The sequence below is a fragment of the Denticeps clupeoides genome, chromosome 19 (assembly GCF_900700375.1).
Source record: "Denticeps clupeoides chromosome 19, fDenClu1.1, whole genome shotgun sequence".
NCBI lineage: Eukaryota > Metazoa > Chordata > Actinopteri > Clupeiformes > Denticipitidae > Denticeps > Denticeps clupeoides.
The window spans coordinates 14,964,213-14,987,697 of NC_041725.1; the positions used below are offsets into that span (position 1 = coordinate 14,964,213).

The 23,485-nt window shown below is 45.3% G+C and overlaps 1 protein-coding gene across 1 annotated transcript in view; it reads left to right on the forward strand.

Annotated features, from left to right (window-relative positions):
- sned1 (sushi, nidogen and EGF-like domains 1) overlaps positions 1-23,485 on the forward strand; it is a 28,892-nt gene that overhangs the window by 2,711 nt on the left and 2,696 nt on the right. Inside the window, exons 2-28 of the mRNA XM_028961357.1 lie at positions 3,069-3,356; positions 4,190-4,330; positions 6,336-6,498; positions 6,897-7,022; positions 7,452-7,565; positions 8,221-8,334; positions 8,988-9,101; positions 9,450-9,500; positions 12,095-12,187; positions 12,913-13,047; positions 13,144-13,263; positions 13,349-13,465; positions 14,277-14,420; positions 15,832-16,005; positions 16,866-16,979; positions 17,103-17,216; positions 17,306-17,419; positions 17,766-17,882; positions 18,049-18,336; positions 18,596-18,779; positions 19,207-19,319; positions 19,452-19,730; positions 21,355-21,496; positions 21,899-21,981; positions 22,110-22,208; positions 22,489-22,608; positions 23,329-23,416. Coding sequence (XP_028817190.1) covers positions 3,069-3,356; positions 4,190-4,330; positions 6,336-6,498; positions 6,897-7,022; positions 7,452-7,565; positions 8,221-8,334; positions 8,988-9,101; positions 9,450-9,500; positions 12,095-12,187; positions 12,913-13,047; positions 13,144-13,263; positions 13,349-13,465; positions 14,277-14,420; positions 15,832-16,005; positions 16,866-16,979; positions 17,103-17,216; positions 17,306-17,419; positions 17,766-17,882; positions 18,049-18,336; positions 18,596-18,779; positions 19,207-19,319; positions 19,452-19,730; positions 21,355-21,496; positions 21,899-21,981; positions 22,110-22,208; positions 22,489-22,608; positions 23,329-23,416 — 3,749 coding nt within the window. The remainder of the gene's footprint in view (positions 1-3,068; positions 3,357-4,189; positions 4,331-6,335; positions 6,499-6,896; positions 7,023-7,451; positions 7,566-8,220; positions 8,335-8,987; positions 9,102-9,449; positions 9,501-12,094; positions 12,188-12,912; positions 13,048-13,143; positions 13,264-13,348; positions 13,466-14,276; positions 14,421-15,831; positions 16,006-16,865; positions 16,980-17,102; positions 17,217-17,305; positions 17,420-17,765; positions 17,883-18,048; positions 18,337-18,595; positions 18,780-19,206; positions 19,320-19,451; positions 19,731-21,354; positions 21,497-21,898; positions 21,982-22,109; positions 22,209-22,488; positions 22,609-23,328; positions 23,417-23,485) is intronic.

A 23,485-nucleotide genomic window follows, 5' to 3' on the forward strand; every position in this document is an offset into this window, starting at 1 on the left:
TCTCTGATCATTGGGCGCAGGTCAGGGACACTCTCATGTCTATGGCCAAGTTAGGGTCACCCATTCACTTAGAGTGTATGCCTTTGTGTGACGAGAGGAAACCGGAGAACCCAGGGGGAACCCGCACCATCTTGATTCTTACAACCATGGCTATCGGATGGTCAATGCTATTATTGTGCCTGTATACTTGCAGGATTAATTGTCTGAAGTAGTGATTGCAGAATGTTTTTCTGCTGTAGAGTTTCAAACCAGAAAATATGGCTCTCCTCAAAAGCCAATCGAGTAATTTAAACATTAATTATAGTTCTATAAACATTGAGATCATATTTATTCAATACTGAGGCCGTTGCCAATATTTGCAACATTAAAATGCTTATGCAAGTTATTCTGGGCCCGAGTGAAGTCCCAGACTATTTCAGGGAGTGTGTAAATATTTTAAGCCCCGGAAAGTGGACCTTTCCGGCTGTCCCTGCGCAGCAGAAGTGTCCGTGAATGACAGTGTTTTGTAGATGCACCATTTGTGTGGGATGCTGCGAGGGATGGGGGGCCTTGAGTATTTTTAACTCGCACTTGAGTGAACTCCAAACAGAAGAAGAGTGACGGGGGACAAAGGACTCGTGGGGTCTGCCGACATCTGCTAACTCTCATCCCCGAACACGCCAGGTCATTACGCGGTTTGCGCAACTGCGGAGAGTGAATCCCGCGAACATCTCTTCAGAGAGATCTTAAGGGCCTGTCACCACCAAGACAAGCAATTTGTTGTTTTTTAAATAGCTCGGCCAGAATGAAATCCGAAGAAATTAATTTCCCCTCAAGCAAGCGCAGGCTTATTTTTGCTAGAGCAGCATGCCTCTTTGTGTATTATGATGAGGTTTTGGTGAAAGTGTGAGTGTGTGTTTATCCATGATTTAGCCTGATAGGTAGGGTCAAAAGGTATGTGGGGGGTGACAGGACTTTCTGGAGCTCGTTGTGACACACAACACCATTACTGATGTCAGGGGTGGGGGGTTCTGACTTCCTCCAAGCTCCAAGTTTGTTTTCTTGTATGAATTAATCATCTCTAAAGAAAACTACCCAAGACCTGGGATATTTCCGGCAAGAATTCCCTGACTGAAATATCAATGGTGTCTGAGCATGGAATGTCACTGTATTGATAAAACCTGCAAAAATTCTACATATTTATTGCAGTTTAGATTAACTGTGATATCAATCTCTGCCTTGGAAAATTTGAATGACATTAATAAACATTTTTCATAGGACATCTTTGTACCTTTATTTTGGGAAGGTCTGTTCTTTTGATTTATTTTCAGAAGAACAGGACTATAAGACATGGATCCAGTATAGCTTGCTTGCTCTAAAATATGCAAATCATGCAATATCATTTGACCAGGTGAAGCCAAACAATGAATTCATGTACAACCTTTAAGGCTCTACTTTCTTCAGATTTGCTCCATCCTACTACTTTGGGGGAGAAAGATTTTCAGTTTAACCTTTTCCAGATGGTCGCAGTGAGTGACTAAAATGCCAAGCCGCATTACAGCATCAAGGCATAATCACTGATTTGATGTTCAGCATGATTTCCTAATTTTACAGGTTAATGGAGGTTCTTAAGGTCAACATGAGTCCTCTCTAAATGCAAGAATCGCAAAGTCCCTCCCATGCAATTATGCACCGGTTGAAGTGAATTTAAAAGACATGCCATGGTACCATCTGGGGATACATTTTGAATTCACATCCTGCTCGACCTTTGATGGTTGGGTTTTGGATGTGAATCAAGATGAATTGACTGTAATTCTTTGACTAGAGACGACTATTACCTTCATTAGCAGCCAGTTAAAAAGCCTATTTTAGTGATTGCTTCCGTGAATGACCGCAGTGACCTAAAGCACTCTAACCTGCAACAAATAGCTCATGTCCTTGCTGACCGCTTCAGTCCAGACCCCTTCTCTGTTCAACCCTCTAAGACCATTTCCTCGGGCCTGTCCGGTGCTCCAACAACATTGCACGGGTGCAGAGAGGGGAAGACTGCGGTCGGGGCAAATTAGCTGCAGCCCCGCACCTAAGCCAAACAAAACTTCCTTGACTGTTTTTACAGCGAAAGCCTCAGAAATTATGGTTTCCATACGCGGCCATGAGGGGAGAGAGCTGAAAGAGAGTGAAAGAGATTAAGATATGGGTCAGTTTGGTCAGGGGCTTCAATGGTGCTTGGTGACCACCACTCCCGCAAGCAGGAAAGGTGAAACTGACCACCACAGTTAGCAGGGAAGATGATCAGGGTGAGGAGCGAAGATAAGTCACCAGGAAGGGCATTGTAGAATGATGTCTTTGATGTCCTTTCATGGCAGCTCAAATCTACTGTCAAGAGAGAAACTGCTTTAAACCAAAGAATACATCATGTTGTAATAATGGCTGAGAGGAGAGGTTTGTGGTTCCAGCAAATGAATTCAAATATACTCATTTTGTGGAACAATCCTACATTACTATTGGTATTAAAGTCCATTTATTCATCAGCTTCTCTCTGGGGACTGGCCAGTGTCATGCCTGACTTTCTCAATATCACTGAACCGAAGGATAGACTGGGAATCTCTGGCCTGGGCCCATCACTCTTTGCAAAGAATGAACTTTTGGATACTTCGAGGCGGTTTAACAGCCTCTCCCTCTGAAACCACTTCCTGGTGTGGTGGTTGATGGAGACTGGGGCAGGTGTGTTTGGGTTCGCCAATGAGTGGTAATGTGCAGGTTTTCTCAGCTGCTGGTCAACATATCCGCCCAATGGGACTCTCCCTCCACTCCTCCCTCTGTCCTGTCAACATGCTTCACATCAGTTCTTTACCTTACTGACCTTACTGCTGTTGTTCCAGACCAAAAGCAATAACCTGCTTTTTGCTGATCATGAATATTGCATATGAATAACAGTTTTGAAGTGTTTCTCGTCATATTGGATGCTAGAATAAGTTTTGGAAGGGCATTTGGAATTTGGAATCAACGCCAACTGCAGAGCTGACAGTGTTGGCTACCAACTGATTTTTTGGTTAAAAAGAAGTGACCCTGATGCTATATCTTTTCAGGTCAACAACAATGGACTAGTTTCATTCCTAAGGGAGGTGTCCCAGTTCACACCAGTGGCCTTTCCCATTGCTGGCGATCGCAGGGTGGTGGCCCCGTTTTGGGCTGATGTGGACAACAGGCGTGCTGGAAAGGTCTTCTACCGGGAAAGCAAAGACCCCGCCATCCTAAAACAGGCCACAGATGACATCAGGCGCTACTTCCCGGAGTTCCCAGAGTTCATACCCTCCTGGGTCCTGATCGCCACCTGGCATGAGGTCACCTTCTTTGGAGGAAGCTCCATTACACCGGTAAAGCACCAAGTTGCCAAGCCCACTGATAATTTCATCACCTTCGTCTAGCAGAGCAATATAAATCCCTTTCTAGTTTCTTTTTTTTTTTTCCAGGACTAGCTATTGACCCCCTGCCCTTATCTGATGGGTGATGAGGGAGTAGAGTTGGACTGGATTTGTGAAACTAGATAGCAAACACGGGATGGGAACGCACCTCTACTTTTTTCAGAAATTTGATAATGCGTGATAGATGCATGATAAAGCATTATATCAAGGCTTATCAAGGCTCTCAAGTGTCTCGCATTGAGCATGACAGTCACTCCAGATTAATTATAATCTTCATCAAGGCTCTCAAGTGTCACGCATTGAGCCTGACAGTCACTCTTTTTAGTCACGCACTTCTGACACACGTTGTATTTCTCCTGCTGGAAAAATATTTTTCTCAGACCGCGGCAGAGTAGATTGCTTACCAGTCAATCAAAAAAAAAAAAAAGAAAAGTTTGACACAATAGCCAATCAAAAAATAGCAGTATTGTATCTGGGTAGAATGCAACACAACAACCAATAAAAAGGCACCCTGGAATTCTTCACATCAACTACTTCAGAATTTCACAAATTTGCAAGTTGTTTGACACAAACAATGAAAACTAATTGGCATCAGTTGTTCAATGCTGAGTGTCTGTGTGTCTTTCTTCCACAAGTCATCTCCATTCCTGCTGACCATACGACCCACTCCCCCTTTATCAGCTTACAAATTCTTTTTCCATGTGAGAAATATAATGACAATTGGCAGGACAGGATAGGGCCTCACTTTCTATGTTAGTTTGACAATGTGGCTTCTATTGTGACAGGTGAACACCTTCCAGGTGGTTCTCATAACAGATGGAGAATTGTCCTTCACCATTTTCCAGTACCACAACATTACGTGGACCACCGGCATGCATGCTAGCAGTGGGGGTGACCAGGCTGGCCTGGGAGGCATCGCTGCACAGGTAGGGTCACCTGCTTCCACACAGATCTATCAAAGGGTGTTCAGTCCCAGAACAGTTGGATCAGGGATGATCAGGATCATGCTGGTCCAGAAACACTTCCCTCAGCTTTTTAAAAGTAGTAAATCACCCAGTTGGTTGTTACCAAGGATCCCTGAAACATTGAAATGTATACTTACCAGGTCCAAGCCGGTGAGTAAACCAAGAGTTGCTTATTAATCAATCAAATTCAAATTCAAATTTGATTTGTCACATACACAGTCATACACGGTATGATGTGCAGTGAAATGTTTTTTGCGACTGCTACAGACCACAGTATTGCAAATGTTGCAAGTAAACAATGAACCAATATGCAAATATTGCAAACATAAACAAATATTACACTTTTACGTCTTTAACATAAAATATGTGTAACTGGTAGGGTGAAGGTGTGCAAATGAGTTACAGTTTTTTTTTTTGTTTTTTTTACAATGTTTAAAGAAAAGAGAAAAAGAGCAGTAAGGTAAAAAGCGCAGAGTATTGTAAGTGCATTGTATACTAATAGAAACAAGAGTGTCTCTACTGTATTTAATGCGTTGCATGGTGGTAGATTTGCCGGTGTAGGGTTGTTAAAAGAGGGTTTAAAAAACAAAAACAAACTAAACTTGGTCGGAGCAGTCGTGACGGCAGCCGACCTCACCGGCGCCATCTTGAAACGGAGATCATGGAGATTTAATGTAAATAACCAGATGAACATTACTGCTTTCTAGGAAGTACATGCCTGGCAATTTATTTTTGGTTTGAATTCAAAACTCTCAGACAAACACACAGCCACAAAGGGCTAAGTACATTTTTACACTTGCCTCATTAAACAATTACATCCTTATAACCTTTTACATATTTTACTAATTGCAAATTGAACCCTTTGGTAATACAGTGGGGCAAAACAGTATTTGGCACCCTCCTCTTGTGCTAGTTGTCACTCTTAAAAAATTAAGAGAGGTCTGTAATATTTATTATAGTTGATAAAATCCAGGAAATCACATTGTATGATTTTTAAATAAATTTTTTCTATAATGGTGCACAAAATAAGTATTTAGCACCTACAAGCAAGCAAGAATTCTGACCCGTTATCAGAAGGTTGCTGGTTCAAATCTTGAACCGCCAAGGTGCCACTGAGGTTCCCACACACCGCTCCCTGGGTGCATGTAATGGCTGCCCACTGCTCACCAAGGGTGATGGTTAAATGCATTTAAAAAAAAAAATTTAAAAAAAGTGAAGTGAAGTGATTGTCACATGTGATACACAGCAGCACAGCACACGGTGCACACAGTGAAATTTGTCCTCTGCGTTTAACCCATCACCCTGTGTGAGCAGTGGGCAGCCATGACAGGCGCCCGGAGAGCAGTGTGTGGGGACGGTGCTTTGCTCAGTGGCACCTCAGTGGCACCTTGGCGGATCGGGATTCGAACCGGCAACCTTCGGATTACGGGGCCGCTTCCTTAACCGCTAGGCCACCACTGCACACATTTAATTGTGTACCATGTACTGTGATTGCTGTGCTTCACAATGACAATTTCTTCACTTTCACTTTCTGCAAAGGGGATAGGAGGACTGATCCGTATTAAAGAAAAGAGGAATTTGGTCATGTATCATGAGATTCTGGGCATAAAACTCCTTCCATCAGTGAGAGCACTGAAGATGAAACGTGGCTGAATCTTCCAGCATAAAAATGATCCCAAACACACTATCCCTAGGCAAATGGCTACGTTAAAAGCATTACAAGGTTCTGGAGTGGCCTAGCCATTCTCCAGACCTCAATCCAATACAGAATCTGTGCCAAGCAACAGCCCTAAATCTTCACAGCTCTTGAGAAGATCTGCATGGAAGAATGGGCCAAAACAGAACAAGGAGAATGGGCCAATTTTTTATACTATGATTCTAAGCATAACACTTTGTACTTACAGAGGCATAGAAAGTGTTTTTTACAGTTTTAGAAAGCCTTGCACCCATGCCCCAATCTCCCTAGGCAGGTTTTAATGCCGGTGATGGTAGGCGCTATTTCAACATCCCGGGGTCACGCACTGATGACATTGTGGGAGTGGAGAGCACCACCAACGTAGGCTACCCTGGACGCTGGGTGTTCCGCATTGACAACGCCCACGTTCAGGTGGGGAGCTGCAATGACTCGGGTAAGAAAGGTGATGCTTGTGCACCTGAGATTTTTTTTATTATTGCTGCATCTATACATCTATAGACCTTAAAAAGGGTGAGGCAAACCACTTTTAAAATGCTATTCAAACACTATTCATCAGAAAAGTACAGTCATGTCATATCAAAGTCAAAGTAAACAAGAGATAAAATCTGGATAGAAGAGTACAGATGCTGCATACACTTTGAATATGATAAATTGTGACTGTGGAAATTTATTGGATAGATATATGGTTGGACTGAGCACTGTTATTCCCTCTCTGCTTAATTCCGTTATAAAATTACACAGGATCCAGACGACAACGTGGAGCTCAAGACAGCCAGAACTTCACTTAAAGCGTTTCTCACTCTTTCTTTCCTCTCGCTCCTCATCTTCAAGCCGCCGTCTGCCCACACCTGCGGCCGTGCCTGAACGGGGGCCGCTGCATCGACGACTGCATCACAGGAAACCCCTCGTACACCTGCTCCTGCCTGGCGGGCTTCACCGGGCGCCGCTGCCAGATAGGTGAGCGAGTGTGTAGGTGCATGTGGTTTGCGAGGCCTGGTCTCCTCGCAAAAGGAAAAAAAAAAAATTCTCCCTTTCCCCAGCTTCCCGCCACCAGCTGCCCTGAGGGTTTCCTCCACGCCAGGAAAGTGCATGTCTGCTTGTAAAAACCCAGGATTCCAGCATGCCTGCCAGGGGGACAGCCCTAGAGCCGTTCAAATATTTCCCTGGTCACATCTGCTTGTAATGTGCATAGTGCAGGGATCCTTCCCTAAAAATGTGCATTGGTGAAGTCATTAGCTCCCAGACTCTCTGTTCTAACCCCTTTTCCTTTGTCTCTATTCCTTCCAGTAACCGTTTTTTTTTTCCGTTCTCTATCCATTTGGGTCTGAATTCCTCTCCGGCAGGTTGCGACAGTCGCTCAGTGTGTGTTTTCATCTTTTCTGCTAGAGGTGGACGAATGTGCGTCATACCCCTGTCACAACGGAGGCACTTGTATCGACAAGGTCAATGGGTTCAGCTGCCAGTGCCCACCTGGATTCACTGGCCTGTTATGTGAGACAGGTATTTACACCATTCGAGAGGTTATGCACCTCACACGTACTCACAATTCATAGATTCTTATCGGTCCCCCAATGCCATATAGGTATTCCATTTAATTACAGCATTAATAAATTGTACTGAAGATGAATGTAGAGGAACTGTCTATGGTTCTGAATCAAGTTATTTTTGTGATGATTCCTTCAAATGTAAATAGCATCTTATGTTCTATATTCAAAGCAATCATATTTTTCGGCTACCTTGCCGTATAAAGCAGCTCTGCTCAAATCCTTTCTCTGCCAACATCACCCGGTCACTCTGTCCCCAGCATGGTGCATTTTTCCTCATTTAATCAACACACTGACCGTCTTCAAGCTCCAGTCACAATGAAGAGACATTTCCTGGTTTATCTTGTTCGTGGTCCAGTGTTGACTTGTTTCAGGTCTTCGTGCCATTAGGCCCCTGCCTCTGTCCACCCTCCTTCGCCTCCTGCTCATCCCGGGGCCGCTATGCTCCCTTGTTCCCACAGTCCTGCCTGTGAGGATGTATCAGGCCCTGCTTTTAATACCATTCACAGCCAGCAGCACATACTTGCGGGGTGAGCGGAGCCGAGTGGCAGATATGGTAATCAGCTGAGTAAATATTCTGTGTGTGTGTGTGTGTGTGTGTTGTCCAACAGACATTGATGAGTGCCGTGACAGCCCCTGCCTTAATGGAGGCAAGTGTGTGCAAGGCGTGGCCAACTTCACCTGCGTGTGTCTGGTGGGCTACATGGGGGTCCTGTGTAAGACGGGTGAGTTGGGATTTGAAAATGAAAATGAGACAAAATTGTCTGCTTTCTCCATCACTGCAAAGCTTCTGGCAAACGACTCGCCACCGCCAATTAATGCAAGCCGCACAGAGCAGCCCTTTCGTAGGGCAGGTTGCAGTCGGGGCCTGACAGCGTGAACCTTTGACTGTTTTTCTTGTTAACGACCCCCCTCTGACAGTTTAAATGTCCCAGAGCATCCCACAGTTCCTCCAAACGAGTTTGACGTCGATGAGAAGCGGTGGTGACCCCGCGTACCCCCTCCCCGCTCCGGACGGTGGGTTATTGATGAAACCTGAGCTGGAAGTGGATATGGGCTTTGGACAAGCGAACGTTGGCTCGGCGTTTGTGTTTCTACATGAGAGCGGATTACGCTTAATTCCGAACACCTGGCCAATGAAAGCGTACACCTGCCGAGAACCCCGAAACTGAGGATCAATACGTGTGCCGAGCAACAGAGCCGCTCTGAGACCCTGCTGCACAGTCAATGAAGCCTGTGTGTGTGCGTGTGTGTGTGTGTGTGTGTGTGTGTGTGTGTTTTCCGATATGAGAGAATGAAATACCCAAATGCAAAATGAAACAATTGTTCCCCGGATAATCTCTGGGCCGAATGTGTGTTTTTTGTGTGTGCGTTTTAGACATAAATGACTGCGAGCCCATGCCGTGTGTGAACGGAGGCGACTGCACAGATTTGGTGAATAACTACACCTGCACCTGCCCTGCTGGCTTCACTGGCAGACACTGTGAGACAGGTGAGTGTGTGAGTATGTGTGTGTCGCTCTCTCTTTACTTGGTTTCTTCTCATTTTGGGATATTGGGATATGCTGATAATAACCGAACAAAGGCCCGGAGGCTGGAGATATTAATGGCTCCGTCTCCGGGTCAGAATGACCTGATCTTCCAGAGCGGCTCCAGATTTCCCATCCATTTGAATTTCTGTAAACAGCCTGCCTAGCTCTGTGATGAGCGGTGGCAGGGCTTTTGTGGACATGAAACACTTTCTCTTGGTAAACCCCAAAGAGTCAGGGTGTGGAAGGTTTGGAATTATGAAGGAGGCCCACAGTTTCTATTGTAATGGTCTGAAAATTTGTCATTTATAGAGCTGCCGGCAGTGCAGAGCAATTACTCTACCGAAGCTGAAAACCAAACAGGTAAGCCTGCACATTATTGCATAAATTCTTGGTTAAAATCCAGAAAAGGGAACATCAAATGCCTTGTGCTCATCTGCAATCCAGTGCTGTTGCTCTACTCTGACCTCGTCCTCCTGGTTACTATAGCGACCAGGTAAAAGTAAAGCATGAGACAAAAGGTTCAAGGGCTTACACTCAACCAACAGAATTCATGAAGCAATGATGACAGAAACATTTTAGGGTTAAAGTGTGATTATTATAATTTATACATTTCTTTATCACCTTTCTTTGCCAATTGCTAACATACAATGCCAATACTAGCAGTGCCATGCAATACAGCTAACTGCATTCCCAGAGCATCTCCTGTCTCACCTACACTGGGTAGCAGCACTCCTTCCAGCTCTCTCCCTCCCTCTCTCCGTCTCCATGGGCTGAGGCTGTGGCCTGACGGTAAGCAGGTATGAGCCGTGGTGATGTGGAGCGTGAGGACGATGCCGCAGGAATTTGGCCCGTTGCCTAGGAAGAGCGTGCGGCGATGACGGATGACTGCAATTATCAAAGCCGACGCGGCCTCGCCCCGGTTTACAGCCCGGACCCGGCGATGGCAGTTGCTTGATGTTGTGCATAATTGCTTTATGGCACTTTTATTTTTATTAGTTTAGCAACAAGAGGAAGTGCCTTTGTCTAGACTTGAAAGGGGCCTGTTTTACTGGCTCAGTGCTGATGGGAATAATTCAGCAGATGAAGGACAGGTGAGGAATGCAGGGCTTCTCTTTACTTCTCTGCAGCTTTCATGAAGTACTCTGGTGTCACAGTTTAACCCATTTTTATATAACAAAGTAACCCTGGATAGCCTGGCAAGAGATTTTCCAGAATTTAATAATTGGATTTAAGCAATAATAGTGAGTGTGTTTTTGCATTTTATACTACAGTTTATTTGTTCATCTGCAATAGTTCATAATCATCAGCACAAAACCATCAGTATTAATGTTTGGATTACTTGTATTATGTGTACATGGATAATGCTTTACACTACAATCATTGCAATATTACATTCATTATGTGTCATGAATAGCGCAGATATGAAGGTTTATCTTTCGGAATTAAATTAAATAAATTTTAATTATATAAAATATAGTACCATCTCTTATTATAACAGATTACAGTGAAATTGATGAAAATGTTCCAGTGCTACTTCTTGCTTTATTTTCGCATTGTTACATGATTTTCCTTTTGATCTACGTTTTTAGGTTTGATTTCGTCTTCTATATTCCTGCCAACAAGTGAAGGGAAAATGACGGTTTGAATATGAAGTAATAAACGCTCCCTTTAATGGTTTGCAAGCCACTCCACATTCACGCTGCTCCTTGAGCTGGTGCTGAAATAACTATCAGCCCCTATGCAGACCCTTTTAAATCTCCCAAATACCTTCCTGCCCAGCTCACTTGGACAGTGCAGTGGAAAAAAATGCTCCTGGTCCACCAAAGGTAGCGGTACTCGCACACAGGAGTGGCTGACGGGGCCCGGAGATCAAAGACGCCGGCCCCAGCGCCGGTCAGGGAATGCTGCCCCTGGGGTATTTAACAGTCTATTAATCGCCTCCAGGGCAAATGAGCGCTGATCAAAAATTTTCCATATTATCAGAAAAGTAACAGTGGGCCCCCCCCAGACTTCAAAAGGAAGCAATTTAGCCGTGATGCAGCTACCTCCTTTGATCTAAGCCTGCAATTATGCCGGGCTGGGTGGGGGTGGAAAACAAAAACTGTCCAATTTGTACGGATGACACGTGCAGAATGCGTCTCGGCGACAGGGGTGTAAGTGTGAGGGAGGGAGGGTTTGCCAGAATCTTGCTCACATTTCCTCGTAAAAAATCTGCCATATGCAATAAGACAGAACAATAAATATCACATATATTTGATGGGCGAGAACAATAAAGAAGATGCTGGGAGAGAACTGGAAGAGACAGGAGATGCTCTCGGAATGCTGCGAGCCATGTTGCATGGCACCAGTTGTATTGGTGTTATGGGCTACAAATGGTTAAAAAAAAAACAGCAAATATCACATATATCTTGATGGACCAGAACAATAAAGTGTCTCAAGGAGGTGCTGGGTCACCATGAGCCTTCTTGTCTCATGGGATGGATGACCTACTTCCAGAAGAAATGAATGGCTGTCACTTCATACACTCCATTGGTGTTGGGATCTGGCAGGGATCATCCTCACCGCAGTATAAAGGGATTAAGTCGAGCAGCAAAACATGCCCGCAAAAAAAGATTCTCATTCATTTATTCATGTTTTCCCCTCAAATCGGCACCTGTGTGAACATGTGCCGTGCTTTAGACGCACAGAACGCCTGGCGGTGTCATGAGAATTGGAACATGAGCGCGTTCATGAATTAAACATCGCTCCTGTTAAACGAGTTTTAAAGACGCACACGCCGCTCACCTATAGCCCTCCTGTAGGATCAGTCGCGCCTGTTCGACTCATTCAGGGGCAGAGCGTGCTGCTTTCTCAGAATACGGAGACTGTTTATGCGTAGTGGGGAGAACCGATTCCTTCTCTAAACAGTCAGCTTTGTGTGTGTGTGTGTGTGTGTGTGTGTGTGTGTGTTGCAGAGGAGTGCCTATGCCAGAACGGAGGTGTGTGTGTAGACGCGAATGGCACATGTGAATGTCCTGCTCGCTTCACTGGACTCTACTGTCAGTTTGGTATGTGTTTACTCCCTTTGCGGTCCTACACACTCACTGGGGTCACGAAACACACATTTACGATTTCAGTGCGGCAGGTCATTTCTGTAGAACTTTTGAGAGGATTATTGAATTAACGAGGAACACTCTCAAACATGGAAAGTTTGTAAAAATCTTGCCGTGTAATCTCTACATCTCCGCCCCCACCCCCCACCAAAACAAAAAAAAAAAAACGCTGCATTTGGTGTCTTTGCCAAGCAATTGAGCAGCTGGATTGCGTGTTAGTTGGACCGGCTCAAGCAAGTAAATATCATTTGGTCGAGCCTGATGGAACACGTTTGTTGCTGCTCTGAAGAAAAGCCTGCTGCTCTCTAAATGGAAATTAGATGCCATGGCTTAATGTTCTGGTTTTAATTCTAGTTTCTAAATGTGTACCTTTGTATATGTACTAGTACGCATACCTGTAAAAGTTCTTGCTAATTTACATTTACATTTATGGCATTTATGACAGTCCCCCGTGAAGACACTCAGGGTTAGGTATCTTGCACAGGGACTCAATGGTAGTAAGTAGGGTTTGAGCCTGGGACTTTGTGCTAATTTGTTGTGAATTATTATTTATTCATACCTCAAATAATTGTAATGCTAATTAATGATTGTTAAGGTAATACTGAAGTCATATTGAAGTACATTCTGATGTATTCTGCACTGAATGCATGCTTTCTGAGCTGTGTGTTCATTTTTGCCAGAGGTGACCATGACCCCTTGCAGCACCTCCAGGCCCTGCCCACAGGGGGGGCCCTGCCTGGAATACGGAGGGACGTACCTGTGCACCTGCCAAACTGGTGTGTCCGACATCGACCACAAGGACTACTACTCCTATGGTGAGTGGTGTAAAAAATATGAAAGTTTGTGAAAATATTAAATAAATGGGGTGTAGTCAAGCGTCTGTGTGTGTGTGTGTATGTTGTTTCTACCAGTACAACCCCAGTCGGTCTGTGACTCTTCCCCGTGCCTGAATGGGGGTTACTGTCACGAGCAGGATGATGGCTACAGCTGTGATTGCAAACATGGCTACCGTGGAAAGCACTGCGAGAAAGGTACCAGCCCCCCAACGCGCACGCTGGCTCGGGTGTACCCTAACCCGGCTGCTTCATCGTGTCTGCATGTGTGTTGTCTCCTCAGTCAGGCTGAGTCCCTGTGCGTCGGCTCCCTGCCGCAATGGTGGCTCCTGCAGAGAAGAATCGGGAAGTTACCGTTGTGTTTGTCCATTCAGATTCACGGGCAAACACTGCGAAGTGGGTGAGTGTGTGTGCGGGTTTTAATTGTGCTGAATGTGTTGCGTGTGCGGTTTATGGGCCCGAACGTGTCTGCCATTGCGTGCTTATATTTGCTGTATTGGTGCATCTTTGTTTGCAGGCTTCTGTGTTTAAATGTTTGTGTGCGCATGCTAGTGTGTGTGTGTGCACGTAATTATCCCACCGTTTACCTGTTATTTATGCCTATAAATTACCCAAGACTCCTCTCAGCCAATCAAACTGTTTGGTCAGAACTAACTTTTGGTGTAAGTGGTGCTAAAATGCCTTGTGATGCTTCTGGCCTCAGTTCTGCTTCCTGCCATGAGTTTTCAAAAGCCAGCTGTGTATCCGTCTCTCCCTCTTTCTTTTTCTCACACACGCACACACACACACACACACACACACACACACTCACTCACTCACATGCACAATGTTCTTCGTGTTTGGAGAAGTGTGTTTCCGCCCAATCGGTGCCATGAAAACAGCTTTCCAAAGGCCGAGGGCCTTTTTCATCTCTGGGTTATCATTATTACTCCTAACTCTGTCCCGCATTAGAGTTGTGCAATTTTGGCCTTGTTGCGTAACGACTGTGACTGTGTTGGCTGGGGGACGCTCAGCAGCTTCACTCATAGAAAAAAACAGCAGCGTTTGCACATCCCTCAGACCACGGTATTCTCGCCACACTATTGTATTGTTCCATGCAGTTCCCGCAGTTCCGTGCACACGTGTGATAATCGCAGTCGTGCTGTGTTCATATCTATCATTACGCCGCATATCCCACTCCCATGACCCACACTGTGCTTGTTTGTGTCTAGGAAAGCCTGACCCCTGTGCATCCAACCCCTGTCTGAATGGTGGCACGTGTTTTCACTACATCGGCAAGTATAAGTGTGAGTGCACTGCAGCGTTCAGCGGGCGCCACTGCGAGGTCAGCCAGGACTCATCAGCCAGACAGGAAGGTGAGTGACCTCTGACCCCTCCATCCTTGTGAAAGTGATGTAGTATGAGAACCAGCTCTGAAATATGAGCACAAATCACACCGTTTTAAAAAAATTATTTGCTAAAACATGAATAAAACAAACGACAAACATCAGCAAAGGACCAAGGGCTCTATTTTATCAGTTATAAATGTCACATTTACGCATCAGAATGCTTCAATTTTTAGCACTGTTAAAACAAGTATAGAAGATGGATGAAATTCATTAGAGCTTTCATTTCAGGAAGATTCTAATAATTGTCCTTTTCATCTGTTTTATTTGTTGACAACAAAGTCCACATGCCTACATTTACATTTACATTTACATTTACATTTACATTTACATTTACATTTACAACATTTACCAGACGCCCTTATCCAGAGCGACTTACAATCAGTAGTTACAGGGACAGTCCCCCTGGAGCAACTTAGGGTTAAGTGTCCTGCTCAGGGACACAATGGTATTGAGTGGGATTTGAACCTGGGTCTTCTGGGTCTACATGCAACTGTATTTCCCGACCCTGGTAGTTTTATGCGCACTGGCATTGGAGTGTGCTGAAAACTTCATCTGGTGAAGCCACTGGACATGGTGAAGTTGTAGAGCACTGGGATTTCATGTTGTGTTTTACATCTCTATCGATGACTGTAGAGCTGTTTCTAGACAGCTATGCAAAATCCAACTCTGTGACTTTGACTAGTGACTGTGAGTGAAAGAAAGGATCCATTTACATTTTCATAACTTTTAAACTGCTAAATTTATATTCATACCAACTGCCACAAAATAGTTTTCCTGACTAGTTTTCTTTGCAATAATGTATTATTGCACAAACATTGTTGTTTGCTGTGTTAATTCCTGTGCTTCAAGAGATTGGTGGCCTCTAGAGGGCAGTATTTCATGGAACCCAGGTCCTGCATGATTTCTCCGGAGCACATTGAACACCACCTAATTAATCCAATTTGTTTAGTAAGCAAATAGCAGCAGCAGCAATGGGCCGAAGGAGACGATGGTGTATGTCGAAATAAATCTCCGGGCTGCAGGCCCGGGATGATTGATCGCGGTGCACAGTGTCCGTGTGGGCCGCTGCATTGACGTTGTGGGAGTCTTGGTTGGGAGTATATGTCTCTGTGTAGCTATGAGTGTGTAAATGTATCTCTATACATCTCCTCTGTGTGACTGCGTGTGCCAGCATGAGCCATGCCTTTGAAGTCCATCTGTGTATCTGTTACAGGCTAAATGAGTGGGTCTGTGTAAATATACTGTGTCTGTTTTAAATCTCATATTTTTTTTCCCTTTGTGGTTGGGTGATTGGGGGCATGGGGGGGGCATTCTATTTCTTTTTACTTAATCTGTGTGTGCATTTGCATAATATTTGAGTTTGCTGTGCGTGTACCAGGGCCGGACTGTGGACATCCCGCTCAGGTGAAACATGCTGAGGTCCAGTTCTCCTTCACCCTGCCTGGGTCCGTGGCGCAGTACATCTGTCACGTTGGCTTCACCCCGGTCCCCCGCACCACGCAGAGCATCTGCAGCAGACAGGGAGTCTGGAGCCAGCCTCCTGTGTGTGAGGGTACATAACACACACTTTTTTTCTGTGTAGACTACGCACACACTTAAAGTCTGCCTTACTCATGCACAGAATCTGCGCACACTTACACAATGCACATGCACACACGCACGGCCCACGATTTATTGCTTTGGGATCGTAACCCACACCCCAGGATCCCTGAGGTCCATTAAGTAAATGTTGCCCTGGCAGAGCGCAGTTGTGATTATATGGAGGGGATTATATCTTCTGTGAAAAAGAGAGACGGGGCATAAGGGCGGGGTGGCGTAAGGGTGTGGTGGGGAGTCGTAATGTTCCAGTGCGGCAGAGAGAGGGAAAGAGCCGGGCTGTCGGCCTTTGTTGTGGTGGCACAGGCAATATACTGCAGTCCAGCAGCGAGTGTCACTCAGCAGCCAATTCGCAGTTACGACTCGCGCCTTTCATGTGCCGAGCCAGCTGCGGTAGTCAGCCTCTGGATGGGCTTGGTGTGTGTGTGTCTGTGTATGTGCGCATGTGTGTGTCTGTGAGGCTTGACCAACCTGTAACTTGACCTAAAGTGACAGCTCTTTAATTCTGAGCAGAAATATCTGTACATTACAAGGTATTCATGTGCACCTGTCCGCCAAATCGGAATCCACACCGATATGCAGATGACTGTGAATTTACGTATGTTGTTGTCATTTTAGTTATATGCCGTCTGATATAAATGTTTTGTGAGTGGGCATAAAAAGTGTAAATGTAAGTATTTGCTGGTAAATATGGTTGCCAGATCATGCGAGCAGGTGTATAGGCCTTTGGACGCAGTAGTAATTTTTACAGTGGGTACAGTGCGTTGGCCACCACGGTGTCGTGTTTAATTCGATGGACGTCTCTCGTCTCCGCAGAGCTGAATGAGTGTTTATCCCAGCCGTGTCTGAATGGGGGGAGCTGCAGGGACAGGGTGGCTTCCTTCCTGTGCGAGTGCGAGGAGGGATTCGGCGGTCCACGCTGTCAGACTGGTGAGGCCGAGCTGAGAGCTGAGCTTGAGCTTTTTAGATTTGTACGGCACTGTCTGTTTCTGTGTGTGTAAATGTTGATATGGGTTTATGTGTTGTAATATGGGTGTGTGTTTGTGTTCTCAGACCTAGATGAGTGTCTGTCCGAGCCCTGTAAGAACGGCGGAACGTGCGAAGACCAGCCGGGTTCCTACTTCTGCCACTGCCAGGCAGGTTATAGTGGGGACAACTGTGAGATAGGTACTCCTGATGTAAACCAGTGCCAGTGTTTCATTTATGCAACCAAAATGTTTAGTGATGCTAATTTTACATAATCATGTTGTTTTCAGCACAGGATGCGTGTGTGTCCAACCCATGCCTGAACGGTGGTGTGTGTCACGTCTACAGACGCAGCCAGCTGTGTGTGTGTAAGGAAGGTTTCTCCGGTGACCGCTGTCAAATGTGTGAGTTCAGTTTATGCTGCATTTTTTTAAGCGTAATTTAATTCCAGTTTAGGCTGTAAAATCGTCCCAGAAAGCTGGAAAACTTCAGTTAAATTTTATGTGTCCCATGTCTTAAAATGAATATTTTCTTCACATTAAACCACTCGTGCAGTTACAGTTTTGACTAATCCAGATATACAACTTGATTGTATTCAATAAAAGTGATCAAACCGCCATGTGCCTATTTCAGTACATTCACAATGTTAAAAATGACATGATCATTTTTTTTATTAATAAAATAACATTTAAATGCCCATTGCCCGAGTGTAAATTCTCCTCAGGATGTGTGGTCTTTGTCGTCCCTTAGTGGACAACCCGTGTGTACTGCAGCCCTGTGGCAACCGGGGCTCCTGCCGCAGCGACAGGAGAGGGAACTACAGCTGTTCCTGCAGAGTGGGTCACACAGGCAAAGACTGTGAGAAAGGTCGGCCAGGTTATTTTAAGAAATGAATATTATTTGCCACAAAACAACTGAAATGACACTATTGGCGCAATTGGCAATTTAACAGCAGCTCGTAGGTCAGACTGAGCTACTTTGGTCCCAGAAGCAGAAAGAAGCTTCAGCATATGCTTCATACCATTGTTCCCAGACCTGCTGCCTCCATCGGGGCTGCGCGTGCTGCGAGTGGAGGAGGACGAGGTCGAGCTGCGCTGGGACCAGGTGGACGTCTCGCGCAGTGCCCTCAGTGGCTTTGCCGTGACCTACGCGCCCATAGGCCGTGGCCCACGCAAGAGCGACTTTCTGGAGAGCCGCTACTCCAGCCACCTGCTACAGGGCCTGGAGCCCGGGCTGCTGTACAACATCTCCACCTTCTCCGTCAAACGCAACGCCAACAACAACGACATCAGCCAGCCCGCCTACGCCCTCATACGCACACGTGAGTCTCACATGAGCATATGAGGCAACAATCTGTAGTCATTGTAATGAAATTCATTGTATGAATATTACCCTTGTTAGACCAAAAGCCCTAAAATAGATCAAAAGAAAAAAATATGAATTATATTAGTAAAAAAAAACAGATACAATGTGTAAACATGAGAACGATATTCCAAATGGAACAGCTGTGCTTGTCCCAGTGTCAATGAAGTCCATTCCATGTGTGTGTGTGTGTATGTGTGTATGGGGGTGTGTCTCAGGGCCACGTAAGGTGGAGCAGCTGCACGTGGTGAATGTATCCTCCTCTCAGGTGTGGCTGAAGTGGCTCCTGCAGGCAGATCGCCACGCTTCCGTCAGCCAGCTCCGCCTCTCCCTCACCCCCTCGGACAGCAGCGGTGCCCGGACCACTGTGCTCAACACCAGTGTTACAGAATATACGTTCAGGTAGCACACAGTGACACACAAACAGCCACGTTCAACACCAGTGTGCGTTATTAATAACAACACATATACAGTATAGTCATTGTACACTCTGACAATCAGTTTCATATGCATTATTTTCAATTCACAGTGTGATTAGCTTTGAAATAACTGGGGCTGTGTTGCTGATCTTGCCCACTAGATGGCAACATGGAACTTTGAGCTTTTTTTTTTTACTCTCCAGCCAGAATGATTTAATTCCAACCCATGCATCCGTACATTAGTACCACCATAATGATCTCCAGAAGGCAGAGTAGGAAGGAATTTATTGTTTGGTGTTACTCCAGTAGAGGATTTAAGAACACAAACTATTATAAGTACATCATAATTCATCTTTACTCGCCTATATCGTTAAACTGCTGCTCCTGCTTTCCTTTGATACTCGCTGCAGTTCCCTGCTCCCAGGCCAGATGTACACCGTGGACATGTGGACACAGAGCAGCATTCGACCGGAGAAGCTGCCCTCCACCAGCCACTCTGCGGGACCTCTGCATGTCTGGACACGTAGGTCGCTTTCAGACAGAGCCAGCACCATCTGTAATCTAATACAGGCTTTAAAGAAAAGAACATCTTGGACTTGACAAATCAATAATGAAATAACAAGAATAACAGCACAGCTGTGTTCTTGTGTTTCAGAACCTCTTCCTCCTCAGAACCTCTCCCTGGGTCAGGTGACCTCCACCTCAGCACAGTTCACGTGGGACCGGCACCCTCGGAGTGTGCCGGATGGGTTTGTGGTGAACGTGACCCGTGGCCTCAGCACCCGGAGCCGCTACCTGCCCGATGGGCGGCTGGGCAGCTATACGCTGCGGGAGCTGAGCCCGGGGCACCACTACCGGCTGGCCCTCACCGCCATCCGCAACACTGGCCAGCAGCAGGTCCACAGCCTGCCGCAGCACCTGGCCTTCACCACATGTAAGTGCTGAGCAACTGTCAGTGAGAAAATATGAATGAATTAATTAATGAACTAATGAGAGCCCTTCGACTATTTGCATTGGGGCAGTGGTGGCTTAGTGGGTGAGGAAGCAGACTCGTAACCGGAAGGTTAAGGGTTCAAATCCTGAATCGCCAAGGTGCCACTGAGGTCCCCTTGAGCAAGGTACCGTCTCCACACCGTGTTCCCTTGGCTTTCATGGCTGTGCATCGTGTGATGTGCTGTGTGTATCAAAATGAAAAACTGTCAGTTTCACTTTTATTATACGTAAATTCTTACTTTTGGGAAAAAGATTTTAACAGAAACAATGAATCAATGAATGAAACTTTTAATTGACACTAGAGAAGAATGGAATGCAATCTCTTGATGAGAACAAATGAATGAATGAATTGATCCTTTTTCCAATAGAATGAATAGGTTGAATAATAGTATAAAATGCACCCTATGAACCATTTGAGGAAAACCATTTAGACACATGGCAGCATAACGTTCAGCCTGTAAGCCCAACACAAAACAAATCAAATAATGTGGCGTAATATTTACATCATTGAGTTTACAAAGTACCCACTCTACCTCTGCCAGCATAAATTTGTGGTCTTCAGTAAACGTTCCTTTCAGCAAGAGCTATACACCATCATGCATGCTGGACCAATTTCCAGCCTGAAAAAGAGAGAATGCACATCTGTTACTGAAAGCAAGGCTGGCTGCCCTGGCAATTCTGATTTCTGCTTCTGAACCTGCGCTAGATAATGAAGATATGGCCAGCGGTTAAAAGGTTTAAATGAATGGTTTAGGACATTTGGGTTTTCCACTGGAAAACAGATCCACAGAAAGTATATGAGATGGTTAGAACATGAAGTCACCTAAGTGATTGTCATTGTGAACCAAGGTTCAAATCCCACTTACTACCATCGTGTCCTTAAGCAAGACACTTAACTTTAAGTTGCTTCAGGGTGACTGTCACTGTAACTACTGGTTGTACTTCGCTCTGGATAAGGGCGTCTGATAAATGCTGTATATGTAAATGTAAATGACGCCTCCTTCAAACGTCTGCTGCTATTTACTCTTTTAGCTGTTCTACTATAATGCAGCGTGGAATTTGTGAAGAACCCACTGGCCCATGAAATCCCTTGTTCCACATGATGAAAATGTGACAAAACTTTGGTCTATTTTATGCTCATTTGTTCTAGCTCGTCTGCAACACATTTCTTTCGGGTGTAAATGTATTGAAGTGTAAAATGACTCTGTCATTGTGCATTGGTATTTGCAATAATGAAACTTGCCCAGTCGTTACTGGAAACTGAATAATGTTTTATGTATTTTGGCTGCAGATCGTTTAATCTGAACCAAAAAAAAACATCTTTTAAATTCTCTCTGTCGCTGGTATTTTCCAGGGACTTGAGTCTTTAATCCACCTTAATCTTTCACATACTAAAGATTTACTAAGAAATAACTACAGCCCGTCTCTCTCTCTCGCTCTCGCTCTGTGTGTGTGTGTGTGTGTGTGTGTGTGTGTGTGTGTGTGTGTGTGTGTGTGTGTGTGTGTTTGTGTGTGTGTGTGTGGATGGGTGTTTTTTTGTTCTCATTTGGTTTCATTTGCATCAGTACCAATGGATGAACGGTGGACAAGAAGAGAGAAACCAAAAGACAAGGGACAGGATTCTCCTGCAAGACGTCCCCCTGCCCAAGGAAAACCTCAGGACCTGGAAGTGGCAGAGGACAGGGAGCACTCAGAGGAACTACCCAAGTAGGAGCAAGTCCAGCAATTCATAATATAATTCTAACGTGTCTATATCATATTTATATACATATAGTTATTTCTCTGCCACACGATACAGACATCATATTATATTATAAAAGGTCTGCTGGATTTTTAATGCTTTTGGATTTGTAACCTTTCAAAAAATGGTGTTTGCCACAAAATCTGTATGTGTTAGCAAAGTGTGCAGCTTTAATGGCTACTTATCTTAATTTCACTGAAAAAGAGTTTGTGGAATAATTCTGTTATTAATTTGTTTCTTGAGAATCGTATGGCATAGCAATTGCGATTGCTAAAGAGGAACAATTCCTGTAATTAGTTACCAGAAGGACTACTGTATAGGAGCAACTGGCCCATTGGAAAATTAACTGGTTGTTGATGATTACGCAGGTACACAGAGCTGATAGACGGCAGGGGGAGAATAACAGCCAAGTTCGCCAACTTGCCCCGTAACACCATCAGACACCGCCCCAGTGAGTGCACGGCACAGGCGATACGGGCCTCTGCAGCAGTGGCATTGGCAGCACCTCTCCTCTGATGGCTGTGTGTGTGTGTGTGTGTGTGTGTGTGTGTTTGTGTGTGTGTGTGTTCCTTTGCGCAGGACCCGAGCCTCCCGTCAGGCTAGAGAAAATGGAGGAAACCACCAACAAAATCAGCCTGGCCCTGGAGATTCCCGAGGAGGCTGGCAGGAAAAAGACAGGTACGGTCAGATTTATCCCAATCCATTTCTTTACACTACTGACCATTAGCACAGACTAAAAATGAAATATAATATAGTGCTAATACCATAGTTAGAATCCTTTAGTGTAAATGGACGGAAGAGAATCTCTCAAACTTTATTTCCTAAGCTGTGCTGATGAACTGTAGGGGAGAGTGGGCTGTAACGTGAGCTTGTGTATGTGGGTGTCCATATCGAGCATGTCATGGTGTGGGGGGGTGGGTGTTCTGCACAGAAGGTCCTGACAGCTGTTGTGTTTCAGAGCCGAGCAGGGACTGCCGGAACAGCCTGCCCTGTCAGAATGGAGGCACGTGCATCCAGACTGGCGACTCGTACGGCTGCGACTGCGCGGACGGCTTCAAGGGCAGACAGTGCGAGTTGTGTGAGTGTAGACTCGCTGCCTGATAAACTGCACTGGCACTGCAAGGTCTACGTACAAACTAACTGAAGATAAGTAGACTTTGAGACTTCTCCTGGGATTCTTTAGGTCATAGTCAAAGAGGCCAGCAGGGGGCAGTGTTGAAAACACTACTTTCCAAAGGTGAATGCCACATAAGTCAATGTGGTTGTTTTGGCTTTAAATGACCTAGAATGTTCATTTCATCATTTGAAGGCTAAATAAACTCTGATGATGTACAGAGTTCTCACATGTGAGGGAATTCTTCAGGTCTTCTAAACATACATACATCCCCCTACACCCACTGTCATCCCTGTTTACTGCACGTTTGGTAAAGAGGCTGCAACTGTCAGTAGCCAAGAGACCTCTTTTAAGGTGCTGGACTTTATCTTAATGTGGTGCGTACTTTTAAGCTGCTACAGCATTCACTTCGACTTATTGCATCAGCCAAACCCTCGCTGCTAACCCCGAGTGAATCCTTGTGTAAACAGTCTTTTCCTAAAATCATCCATCAGCAGACACCCCATCAATCGACTCCAACCTCTCCCACTTCCTCTAGTGGACTTAATGCAGCCAGCAGGTACCCTGCCTGCTTTATAGAGCTTGTGGGCCCAGAATATTCCCTTTTCAAACCCCTCCCCATACCTCTTTCAATCCCTCCAGTTATCGTTTTTTCTGAATATGTCTTGTCTTTAATGTCTCCAGACTGCCAAAGACTGTCACACCCCTGCACCCGCCTCTACTCTGAAACAAAGACGGTGCCCGTCTGGGAGGACGGAGTCTGCCATTACCAGTGAGCAGATGCGTCCTCCTGTCCTGTACAGAGTTCCCACCCATGATGCATGCTACATGCTGAAGTCAT